The 13,668-nt window shown below is 37.4% G+C and overlaps 1 protein-coding gene across 2 annotated transcripts in view; it reads right to left on the bottom strand.

Annotated features, from left to right (window-relative positions):
* The window catches only part of LOC126824369 (A disintegrin and metalloproteinase with thrombospondin motifs 3), a 35,490-nt gene extending 33,006 nt beyond the window's left edge, over positions 1-2,484 (bottom strand). Inside the window, exons 1-2 of one of the 2 annotated variants that reach the window (XM_050553579.2) lie at positions 2,322-2,484; positions 1,635-1,843 (exon numbers count right to left, since the gene is read on the bottom strand). In XM_050553579.2, the coding sequence (XP_050409536.2) occupies positions 1,635-1,843; positions 2,322-2,409 (297 nt within the window). In that variant the 5' untranslated portion in view covers positions 2,410-2,484. The remainder of the gene's footprint in view (positions 1-1,634; positions 1,844-2,321) is intronic. The other variant, XM_050553580.2, reaches the window with a different exon arrangement.
* Positions 2,485-13,668: the final 11,184 nt, after the last annotated feature.

Genomic DNA, 13,668 nt, shown 5'->3' with positions numbered 1-13,668 from the left:
CATAATGAATAATGGGCCCGACCAGGTCCGCAATCACCAAATGAGCACGCAGTGGCGACACCAAACGACTTCATAACGATGGTTGCTAGGCAGAAGTGTGAAAATTCTAAATTTGTTCGATGTTCATACTAAACCTAATAGGTGAAAGATACGCGGGTCGGTTGTAAAACCCAGTCAGCCACTAGATTAGGGACAGCAAATTAAAGTGTGATCAGACATACCGCACCGTCGAATGGACGCCTTACCCCACATGGCGAGTAGCCATAATCGCGCAGCGACACATTTCAAATTCCGGGAGTAGGCCTACTACTTTTCAGCGACAGCCCATACGGTAGGGAATGACGATATTTTTCCACGCCTTCAAAACGAGGACAGTAAGTTACTGATTATGAAAGAAGAGTTCAACCATTGACTAGAAAAATAGAATCAATCGGGTATGGGATGCATATTTCTGTTCACGATTTTCGTAATAGAATTCGAGTTACTCTGCTGCACACTGATGACGTCATTCGGCGTTTTACACGATCGATCTCATTGCTGGAGCCACCCCTACGCATGATAAATTAAAATTTGTTTGTATTTCTTGAAGTGAACATCGAAGTTTGTTCTAGTTATCTTCTGGGCCAGATTTTTGTTCCACCCATCGTTTCGTGTAACTTTACTTGCAATTTCACATTGCTAATACCATATCTCAAAAGACAAGAACGGCAACATTTAAAACTTTTCGGTTTCATACAAACTAAGCATGGCGTTATTCTTATAAACTATAATGATTACTTTATTCTCACAATCATTAATAACAAGAATTCAAAATGTGTTAATGGTCCAGTACAATAGATAATGGTATTCAATAGAGTTTCTGTATTATAGCAAATTGCAGCGATATCATTGGCTGATAAATCGGTCAGCATTTATTTGCCAGTTGTCATCACTGAATCCGCGAAAAAATAAAATACTAAATTAAGAAAATAATTTGGATATCTGTTTTGCAGGATTTTCGCGGGTTTGAGCTGGTTTCGGCGATTTAGATAATTTATTGAATTTCTAATAGTAGTTTTAGCCACAAAACCGATGGGTGAAACAAAAAGTAATAAAATCTGGCCCAGCTTCTGGCCTATAACTACCCTTGGGTTTCGGCTTTCAATTATCTAATTGGTCAAATATTACGTAATTAATTATGATGATTAGCTACTAAGCCTAATGACGTATATGGACGGTAGAAACTTTCCACCAGCTGGAGTGTTACCTTGTTTTCAATCCAGAAACAAATGTTTACTAAATTTAAGCTGTTTTTGTGTATAACCCTATCACTCATTTACCTTGAGTGCGTGAGATATGACTTCTCTACAATATAATGATATTATTAATTTAAGGAACAAAAGTTCTACCAATCTTCTTACACTTGTGCATAAGTGAGCCTTCTCAACCTAGTGGGTTTGCTCACCCAGGAAAATTCCCAGCGTATACTAAAATAAGACAACTTGTTTTCAATATCACCATCGGTGGAAGCGGACGTTGAACCATACGAACAATAACGTGTTCTATACGCCATGTCGCTATTAGTATGCTATTCTGTTCAGTGAAATTTTTTTTCTTTGGGGGGGGGGGGGGCGGCAACTTTTGTTTAAACTTACCTCATCTGTACGTAAATCCTCCTCAACAGCTTCTCCGTTTTCAGACATTACATACACAGGTACATTTGCTGAAACCGCGTGATTAACTAACAGATTTATATCCAATGTCTTATCTTGAAAATTCATTTTAAGAGGTAAAATATCAGGAAATTTACATTTTAGTAATAAATCCTCATGCTCGGGCAGCATCTTAATATTCCCAAAGTGTTCTGTAAAAAAGAAAGCAGTGGATATTGGTATTTTAAAGATGTATTATTATAACTATTTACTGCAGTTTACAGTTGTATAAATATAGAGGGATAGACTGTTCTCTACCTCCTGGGTCGAGAATAATTTGGAAAACTTACTGTTGAGTATATTCTGAAGTTTCCAGATAATGAACATCAAAACGAGGTAAATTCAAGACTAAAATGGCCCTAACCTAAGAAAATGGTCCTCAACGAAAAAAAAGTCTCCCAAACTAGAACCCCGGGTCCACCATACTCAATCCATCCATGTAAAACTAATATAATATCAATCCTGAGTATACAGCTATTGAATGATATAAAAATTGTTTGTATGGTGTAAGCTACGTTGCTTTCCTGTCCGTATTACACCACTTTGTCAAAATGTCAAACATGTACTGAGATACGACTTTAAAGAAAACTATTTCTAGTAAATTCAAAAACAAAAATAAAGTAGTATTACTTTCGGCTTTTCCATTTTGTATTCCAATTAGTAGAAAAAGTAAGCAAACGGTGGATACTAATCCTTCCATGACACAGCCACTTGACATGTTTATAACATGGCCTTGTTGACAAATAGTTTTTCTCTAGTGCCTTTTATTATTTAAACACCTTCTATACTAAGTATCAATAAACCGTATAAGAATAGAGGTATTGAATTTGTGTGACTATTATGGTTTCTATAGCTGTATTGAGCACAAATCGTATACGCTGTGACCGTTAATGAGATTGACATCGATAAACAAACAGTACAACAGGAATGTTGGCTTTAAAAATATAATAGTCGTTTAATTTTGGCTTAAACAGCAACTAGGTTAGACCTTTTTGAAAACTTGGAATTTGTAGACAAGCCATTGAATCACGTAGAAGTAAATTTTATTGGAGGATCAAAATGAATTTGTTGTAATAGAATACTACAACGGAACAATTATGCAGAATATGATGAATCATTATCATTCATAAAATAAAGTACATGAAATAACTGCTATCTACCTAAACTAAAGATATGTTGTCAGGCAACGAAACATACACCCGTATCAGCGACGCGGCACTTAGTTTCCTGTACTGATCAATGGCAACATGTCAATAAATCTGTTTTTGTTTTTTGATTGTTTGGGGTATGTTACTATGAATTATAGGATCGGTTCAGAATAAATTCTACAATGGAACCTGTAATTGCTGAAGAAAAACATATTTTATAAACTGTAGTCAATAACTACTGTACATTCTATGTATAATAAAGGGATTATAAGGATATAATTGTTTTGGTTTTTTATACGCCCTCATTAAAATATAGTCGTATATTGTCGTCGCCCCCGTCCGTCTGTCGGTACTCCGGTGTCCACAATTGCTTGTGGACGTTCTAGAGGCCAAAGTTAATATCTGATTGACTTTAAATTTATACACAGTGTTTAAGGTCTTGAGACGAAGAAGCCTATTGATTTTCAGCGATTTCTGATAATTATTGCCAGAGTTATGGCCCTAGATCACTTTTAAAAATCTAGTGGACGCTCTAGTGGATTTTCAGCGATTTCTGATAATTATTGCCAGAGTTATGGCCCTAGATCACTTTTAAAAATCTAGTGGACGCTCTAGAGGCCAAAGTTAATATCCGATTGACCTAAATTTATACACAGTGTTTACGGTCATGAGATGAGGAAGCCTATTGATTTTCAACGATTTCCGTTAATTACTGCCAAAGTTATGGCCCTTGATCCCTTTGTGATGCTCTAAAGGCTAAAATTATCATCCGATTGACTACAGATTGATACAGAGTTTAAGATCTTGAGACGAACAAGTATATTGATTTTCAATGAATTTTTATGTCTTGAAAAGCTAAATCCATGATATTAAAAGTTTTGTATACAAAAACAAATAAATTCTAATGGTTTTCTGAAATTACTTCATGAGTTGTTGCTCTTAATCAGATTTTAGTGTATTATAAATGTTTCATTACCGAAAAAAGTAAAAATATGCAACAACTCTTGTTGTTGTGGGCGTATGTTTCGTTGCCTGGCAACCTATCTTTTAAAATATGGTAATTTGGTGAAAATTCCTCTACTTAATAGTATGTAATATGTTGATTTATTTAAAGATGGATTCCAAGAATAGTATTTATCGGGTGGTTATTTCCAATAAAAGTATGGCAATTTTGGTATATATGGAAAGTAGAGATATCCAATCTTACTAGAAAAATACTGGATTCCCCGAAAAACACTCATGGAGCGTATACAGGACAAAAATGTAAGGGTTCCCCTAATCAACAGCCCGACGATTAAGAACTTCTGCACGCGTGATGTCAAAGGTCACAAGCGAACATTGAGTGCTTGATGTACAAGTAGATAAACATTATGAAGACTTAAACGTACAATGCTTTGAGATAAAAATGACGGAAAAAGACGCGGGTAGTGGATAATCCGAGAATTTAATTAGGATTCGATATTTGTAATAAATAGTAAGCGATTAAAGACAACATCGTCTTATGTATGCAATGAATTCTCCTCTGACTCCCAAGACATGACGTAAACATGACCTGGTTTGATCGAATTTTAATAGCAGGGCATTCCTTCGCAATTACAATGTTTGGGACGGATTTGAAGCATAATTATGACAAATTAATTAGTTTGAATATGTTTTTGGTCCATATACACCATTAAATCACCGAGTTTGTACGCGGGAACCCATCTTTAAAGCCTGGAGTGTCCATTCATAAGCAGCTATATTGTACACTTCGGGAAAAGGTCACATACCACACTCGTTCAAAAATGTGGCTCTTTGTGCCAATTCCTGCAAGTAACAAAAAATTATCAACTACATGTATAAAGCAAATAAACTTAGATTCTACATTAGTTGATTACCTTTATGGAAGATTTTCAACGATTTTTGTTCAATGTTACTTTTTCTACCCATGAGCTACTAATGGTTTTTAAAGCAATCCATGTTTCTTCTCAAGGTCATAAAGCCGTGATTGATTCTTTTGTTTTTCAGATTTCTTCTCACCCATACCCGGTATTTGGGTGGGTTCTGGCCATGCTATAGCCATACATGGAAACTTGTGGTTTGCCCCCATCTTCATGTCATCGACGCATGGAATTATACGGAGCACATCGTATGTGTTGATCTAATGGCTAGCAGTTGTGGGAACATTGAGAGAATAAAACGTCCAATTCGGCGATTAAACGACAGAAAAGAAAGTTGGCCGATTATAATCAAAGAGTTTACTTAGGCTTCGATATTTATGGTAACAACAACTACGACAAATACAAGCTAAAAATTGATTCTCCCTCAATCAAATCATGTGACACACAAGACTGCTTGAAATTGATTCTTGCGGCACGGGGTAGTCTTCTGGCGATTAATATGTTTTGAGAGGGATTTGAAGCTAACTTTGGATAGATTAATAATATTGCATGTTTTCGTCCAAATATATCATCAAATCTCACAATTTGTATGTGGGAAGGTATCTCTAAGATATGACTAACTTACCATATCAAATATTGAAATTGTGCTCCGTAATAGTGCCTGTAAGGTTTCGTCAAAACTAAACTTAAAATCGCAAAATAGGATCAACTTTTTATGATTTCAAATTGTCATACACGTCTCCTTGTAAACCATGGTTAATTATGTTTTCTGGGTTGCAATGCCAACATTCGCATAACCAATTATTGTAAAATATATTGTGGGTGTTTATTTTTTTCTTTGTGTCTATTTAATTCCTTTAATTCAAATTGATATAAATTACCGATATTCACATTCATACAGCATTCTAGGATAACATTTCATTTCTAGAACAATCACTCACTCGCTGTTAATGTAACTTTCCAATTTGAACGTTATGTAAAAGCTAACTTTGCCGTTAGCTGGGCGGCTTTTCTTATTACCATGTCAATCGTCCAACACGTTTTATGGCGATAACTTGGTGAAACTTTGTGTATAATTTCATTACATCAATACCTTGACTAAGTTCGATAATGAGCATTTTCTGCTGAGGGTAAGCAGAACGATAAGCAATTTGATTGGTCTAGACTTTGGAACACAATAACTGTCCTTCTAATTGAGCTAGAATGTTGACACTTGGTGTGGGCGTTGATGGGGTTCGATGATGAACATTGTCCGCTTACGGTAAGCAGAGATAAGCAATTTGATGATTGGTTGATGATTTTGGGCACGATAAACTTTAGATTTAATGAAGTGAAAGTGATGAAACTCCGAGTATAGATTCATTATATCATTACCTTGACTAAGTTCGATGATGAGAATTTTTGCTTAGACTAATGAGCGATAAGCAATTTGATTGGTCAAGTCTTTGGAATATAACAATTCTGCTTTGAAATGAGGTAGAATGTATAAACTTGATGTAGATGTTTATTAGTTGAATGTCTTGACTGAGTTCAATGATTAACATTTCGAGCTAAAGCTAAGCCATTTCATTGGTCGATGCGTTGAGACACGATAACATTGATTCTATCTGATAGACAGTGATGAAACTTAGTGTATAGTTGATAATCAGTTTGATTGCTTGATACTTTGGAAAAAAATAAATCTGCTATTAATTAATTGTGTCATCTATTATTTTGGGATTTCGGCGGGGGACATCAGCCTCACCGTTGGTTTGTTTTATCTATTACTAGCAGGATAACCGGATTCGCTCGGGGGTCATAACTCCGAAACCGGAAGTGGTAGACTAACGCCACCTGGCCTATGTTACTCCCCGGTCCGAGCTACCCCTATACCCCAAATTTCAGACTGGAGATAGTGTTGAACTAGAGAAGACGGCCAAATAGATTCTTATATACCTGGGTGCCGTATCAAGGATGTGCTAATTACTGACTTGTTTCCAAAGGGAGAAATTTGGGGATAGTCTATCATATACATCCTTAGATGTTATTGATACAAATGGCGCGAGTTCGTCCCAAAGCTTGTACGTGAAAATAGAGTGCAGACATCAGCTTAATCTCGTGGATATTCTCCGACTGCCATAGATCCGGCTGCGCAAGCGAATAATCGAAATATTATTATTTTTAAAACGGGCTTCGTGCAATAATTATGCCATATACAATAAATCTGAAAGTTAATGTATCGACGGGTGTCATTGCCTATACGGGGTTCTCTCTCTCGACAGTATGATTCGATTGACTTGAAATTTCAGTTGATTGGTTTTTGAGATGAAGATGATTACATTACTGACAACGATTTCCATTTTTGAATTTATATACTTTGTTAATATGTCCGACGTGGTTTCCCCTTGTCAGTGGTGCAGAACGGAGGGCCTGACAATGACAGCTGTCTAGTCCTTCGGATGAGACGAAAAACCGAGGTCCCGTGTATATATTGGAATGCACGTAAAAGATCCCCTGGCAGTTGGAATTCGATATAAGAGTAGGCGATAGTGCCCCGCTGCCCGGGCAAAATTTCCCTCATAGCACACTTTATGGCGTATGCCCGTCTTCATTGGCCCGGTATAGGAGCAGAACAGTAGGACGTTAAACCCCATTTCATTTCATTTCATTTTGTTAAATTATGCATTATGCAATGACACCCGTCGATACATTAACTTTCAGATTTATTGTATATGGCATAATTATTGCACGAAGCCCGTTTTAAAAATAATAATATTTCGATTATTCGCTTGCGCAGCCGGATCTATGGCAGTCGGAGAATATCCACGAGATTAAGCTGATGTCTGCACTCTATTTTCACGTACAAGCTTTGGGACGAACTCGCGCCATTTGTATCAATAACATCTAAGGATGTATATGATAGACTATCCCCAAATTTCTCCCTTTGGAAACAAGTCAGTAATTAGCACATCCTTGATACGGCACCCAGGTATATAAGAATCTATTTGGCCGTCTTCTCTAGTTCAACACTATCTCCAAATTTACAAGCTACTAAAACATTTGAGAGTTCTCAAGGCCAATTATTGACTGTTGGTGTATGAGAAAATTTTAGTGTCCCACTTGTCCTACAGTCAATATTACCAGTATCCGAAAACAATTTAAAGTGGCATGGGAGATTAGATAACGAGCTGGCAGTTCTCGCTATAATAGTTAAAAAATAGATAACGTAAATAGAATATGCTGAAAAGTTCAGTCAAATTGCTCCACTCTGAACCGAGATAATATTAGCAATTGAATCTTAGGCCTAGCCTCGATCATCATTACTAAAGTCGGTACAATAAAAAAACAAAGTTTAGGTTATCCATTTTGACGTTAATTCATCCATCATAAAATGTATTCAAATCCAGTAAATATCGCAGACTAGCGATCACATCGAGAGTTGATTATGGTCTGGTTCGTTAATTAATGTCTAATTGATAATTTAGAAAACATTTTAGGCTTTAGGCCTAAAGAGAGACCTGCGATAGGCAGATTTAGCTCTTGCATTAATGTATGTTTAACGACTGGAGCAGGTACCGACATCAGGGGGCGTCAGAACCTAGGAACATACAGAATTCTTGGAAAGAAAGTACCACACTCGCTAGCACAGTCGATGGAGATCGTCATAATATTGAGAGTTTATAATCAAATAAATACTATTAAATACTCTGAAAATAGTGTAATAATAAATGATGTAATAAAAAATAATGTCTTCTTTGAGTGGCAATTATCAATTGGCACACAATAAACAAAAAAAAACATACTTTGCTTGATAGCCTTGAGAGAACCCTCATCGTTTTGATTAAAACAGTATTGTGTTCCATATTATGATTTTGTCTATTAAATAATGTAATAATAAATAAATAATGTAATAAAATAAAAATGCGTTCTTGTGATTAATAGGTTATTGCACTGTTTGCATACAAATCTATGCTGACACTTTATTAAAATTTATGAAGTTGGTGAGGTTTAATCATTATCAATCGACCGTTTAAAAGACATGCATGTTATTAAAATTACATTAAAACTGGTACATACGGACTTTGCACACATTACAGCTGTTGTATGCGTTTCATTTGAGGGAAATAAACATTATACATATATCATGCCATTTGGTATGACAAAAGTACACGACAATCGTTACAGTTTATTTTTACTTATAAATTGCTTTATTAGTAATACTTATATTATTATTAAAATTAATGATACATCCCCGTGTACAAACTGGGTGATTTGATGATATATTTGGATTTAAAACATTTTCAAACTAATTAATTTATCATAATTTTGCTTCAAATCCTTCACAAAACATTGTAATTGCCAAGGAATATCCTGCTATAAAAATCGATCAAATGAGATCATGTTTGTGTCACGTGACTTACCTCTCTCGGTACCTATAGCAACGGGGGCGAAGTCAGAGGAGAATTCGTTGTTTTCACAAGACGATGTTGTCTTTAATCGCTGACTATTTATTACAAATATCGAATCCTAATTAAATTCTCGGATTATCCACTGTCCGCGTCTTTTTCCGTGATTTTTATCTGAGAAAGTGTTGTACGTCTAACTCTTTATAAAGTTTATCAACATGTACACCAAGCGCTCAATCTTCGCGTGCAACCTTCGACGTCACGCGTGCAGGTATTCCTAATCGTCGGGCTGTCGATTAGGGGAATCCTTACAATTTTGTCCATGAGTGTTTTTCAGGGAATCCAGTATTTTTCTAGTAAGATTGGATATCTCCACATTTTTATATATACCAATATTGCCATACTTTTATTGGAAATAACCACCCGATAAATAATTTTCTGGGAACCTATCTTTAAGATACAATAATATGCAAGATCATAGATAAATGAGTTGCCAATTCTTGCTATCTATCTATCTCTATATATATTTGTGACTGTCGTTTGTCTGTCTGTCTGTCTGTTGGCGGCTACACTAGGTCTGTTCCGAGTCTGAAATTTGGGGTTTAGGGGTAGCTCGGACCGGGGAGTAACATAGGCAAGGTGGCGTTAGTCTACCACTTCCGGTTTCGGAGTTATGACCCCCGAGCGAAGCCGGTCTGTTCGGGGTTTGCGCCTACACTAGGTCTGCCCGAATCTGAAATTTGGGGTATAGGGGTAGCTCGGACCGGGGAGTAACATAGGCCAGGTGGCGTTAGTCTACCACTTCCGGTTTCGGAGTTATGACCCCCGAGCGAAGCCGGGTATCTGTCTGTCTGTCTGTTCGGGGTTGGCGGCTACACTAGGTCTGCCCCGAGTCTGAAATTTGGGGTATAGGGGTAGCTCGGGTTGGGGAGTAACATAGGCCAGGTGGCGTTAGTCTACCACTTCCGGTTTCGGAGTTATGACCCCCGAGCGAAGCCGGTCTGTTCGAGGTTGGCGGCTACATTAGGTCTGCCCCGAGTCTGAAATTTGGGGTATAGGGGTAGCTCGGACCGGGGAGTAACATAGACCAGGTGGCGTTAGTCTACCACTTCCGGTTTTGGAGTTATGACCCCCGAGCGAAGCCGCGGGTATCTGTTTGTCTGTCTGTTCGGGGTTGGCGGCTACACTAGGTCTGCCCCGAGTCTGAAATTTGGGGTATCGGGGTACCTCGGACCGGGGAGTAACGTAGGCCAGGTGGCGTTAGTCTACCACTTCCGGTTTCGGAGTTATGACCCCCGAGCGAAGCCGGACTGTTCGGGGTTGGCGGCTACACTAGGTCTGCCCGAGTCTGTTTGTCCCGAAATGACGTAGTTTGTGTCGAGAGGACGTTAAACTCCATTGCTTTACTCTAAACCAAGATATTTGCGATTTAATTTTAGGCTAGTCATTACTTTAACGTTGGTGTGATAATAAACAAAGTGTCGATTATCCAATTTTACGTTAAATTATCCATCACAAAATGTATTCAAATCCAGTAAATATTGCAGGTTAACGATGGCATCGAGGGATGACTATAGTCTGGATAAGTTAATTATTGTCTAATTTTAGATAGCATTTCAGGCCAAAAGGTAGATCTGCAATATGCAGAACTATCTCTTGCATAATGCATATTTAACAAAATGAAATGGGGTTTAACGTCCTACTGTTCTGCTCCTATACCGGGCTAATGAAGACGGGCATACGCCATAAAGTGTGCTATGAGGGAAATTTTGCCCGGGCAGCGGCACTATCGCCTACTCTTATATCGAATTCCAACTGCCAGGGGATCTTTTACGTGCATTCCAATATATACACGGGACCTCGGTTTTTCGTCTCATCCGAAGGACTAGACAGCTGTCATTGTCAGGCCCTCCGTTCTGCACCACTGACAAGGGGAAACCACGTCGGACATATTAACAAAGTATATAAATTCAAAAATGGAAATCGTTGTCAGTAATATAATCATCTTCATCTCAAAAAACAATCAACTGAAATTTCAAGTCAATCGAATCATACTGTCGAGAGAGAGAACCCCGTATGGGCAATGACACCCGTCGATACATTAACTTTCAGATTTATTGTATATGGCATAATTATTGCACGAAGCCCGTTTTAAAAATAATAATATTTCGATTATTCGCTTGCGCAGCCGGATCTATGGCAGTCGGAGAATATCCACGAGATTAAGCTGATGTCTGCACTCTATTTTCACGTACAAGCTTTGGGACGAACTCGCGCCATTTGTATCAATAACATCTAAGGATGTATAGGATAGACTATCCCCAAATTTCTCCCTTTGGAAACAAGTCAGTAATTAGCACATCCTTGATACGGCACCCAGGTATATAAGAATCTATTTGGCCGTCTTCTCTAGTTCAACACTATCTCCAGTCTGAAATTTGGGGTATAGGGGTAGCTCGGACCGGGGAGTAACATAGGCCAGGTGGCGTTAGTCTACCACTTCCGATTTCGGAGTTATGACCCCCGAGCGAATCCGGTTATCCTGCTAGTAATAGATAAAACAAACCAACGGTGAGGCTGATGTCCCCCGCCGAAATCCCAAAATAATAGATGACACAATTAATTAATTAATAGCAGATTTATTTTTTTCCAAAGTATCAAGCAATCAAACTGATTATCAACTATACACTAAGTTTCATCACTGTCTATCAGATAGAATCAATGTTATCGTGTCTCAACGCATCGACCAATGAAATGGCTTAGCTTTAGCTCGAAATGTTAATCATTGAACTCAGTCAAGACATTCAACTAATAAACATCTACATCAAGTTTATACATTCTACCTCATTTCAAAGCAGAATTGTTATATTCCAAAGTCTTGACCAATCAAATTGCTTATCGCTCATTAGTCTAAGCAAAAATTCTCATCATCGAACTTAGTCAAGGTAATGATATAATGAATCTATACTCGGAGTTTCATCACTTTCACTTCATTAAATCTAAAGTTTATCGTGCCCAAAAGCATCAACCAATCATCAAATTGCTTATCTCTGCTTACCGTAAGCGGACAATGTTCATCATCGAACCCCATCAACGCCTACACCAAGTGTGAACATTCTAGCTCAATTAGAAGGACAGTTATTGTGTTCCAAAGTCTAGACCAATCAAATTGCTTATCGTTCTGCTTACCCTCAGCAGAAAATGCTCATTATCGAACTTAGTCAAGGCATTGATGTAATGAAATTATACACAAAGTTTCACCAAGTTATCGCCATAAAACGTGTTGGACGATTGACATGGTAATAAGAAAAGCCGCCCAGCTAACGGCAAAGTTAGCTTTTACATAACGTTCAAACTGGAAAGTTACATTAACAGCGAGTGAGTGATTGTTCTAGAAATGAAATGTTATCCTAGAATGCTGTATGAATGTGAATATCGGTAATTTATATCAATTTGAATTAAAGGAATTAAATAGACACAAAGAAAAAAATAAACACCCACAATATATTTTACAATAATTGGTTATGCGAATGTTGGCATTGCAACCCAGAAAACATAATTAACCATGGTTTACAAGGAGACGTGTATGACAATTTGAAATCATAAAAAGTTGATCCTATTTTGCGATTTTAAGTTTAGTTTTGACGAAACCTTACAGGCACTATTACGGAGCACAATTTCAATATTTGATATGGTAAGTTAGTCATATCTTAGAGATACCTTCCCACATACAAATTGTGAGATTTGATGATATATTTGGACGAAAACATGCAATATTATTAATCTATCCAAAGTTAGCTTCAAATCCCTCTCAAAACATATTAATCGCCAGAAGACTACCCCGTGCCGCAAGAATCAATTTCAAGCAGTCTTGTGTGTCACATGATTTGATTGAGGGAGAATCAATTTTTAGCTTGTATTTGTCGTAGTTGTTGTTACCATAAATATCGAAGCCCAAGTAAACTCTTTGATTATAATCGGCCAACTTTCTTTTCTGTCGTTTAATCGCCGAATTGGACGTTTTATTCTCTCAATGTTCCCACAACTGCTAGCCATTAGATCAACACATACGATGTGCTCCGTATAATTCCATGCGTCGATGACATGAAGATGGGGGCAAACCACAAGTTTCCATGTATGGCTATAGCATGGCCAGAACCCACCCAAATACCGGGTATGGGTGAGAAGAAATCTGAAAAACAAAAGAATCAATCACGGCTTTATGACCTTGAGAAGAAACATGGATTGCTTTAAAAACCATTAGTAGCTCATGGGTAGAAAAAGTAACATTGAACAAAAATCGTTGAAAATCTTCCATAAAGGTAATCAACTAATGTAGAATCTAAGTTTATTTGCTTTATACATGTAGTTGATAATTTTTTGTTACTTGCAGGAATTGGCACAAAGAGCCACATTTTTGAACGAGTGTGGTATGTGACCTTTTCCCGAAGTGTACAATATAGCTGCTTATGAATGGACACTCCAGGCTTTAAAGATGGGTTCCCGCGTACAAACTCGGTGATTTAATGGTGTATATGGACCAAAAACATATTCAAACTAATTA

This window comes from Patella vulgata, chromosome 6 (assembly GCF_932274485.2).
Source record: "Patella vulgata chromosome 6, xgPatVulg1.2, whole genome shotgun sequence".
Lineage (NCBI taxonomy): Eukaryota > Metazoa > Mollusca > Gastropoda > Patellidae > Patella > Patella vulgata.
This window is presented reverse-complemented; position numbering and strand designations above follow the sequence as displayed.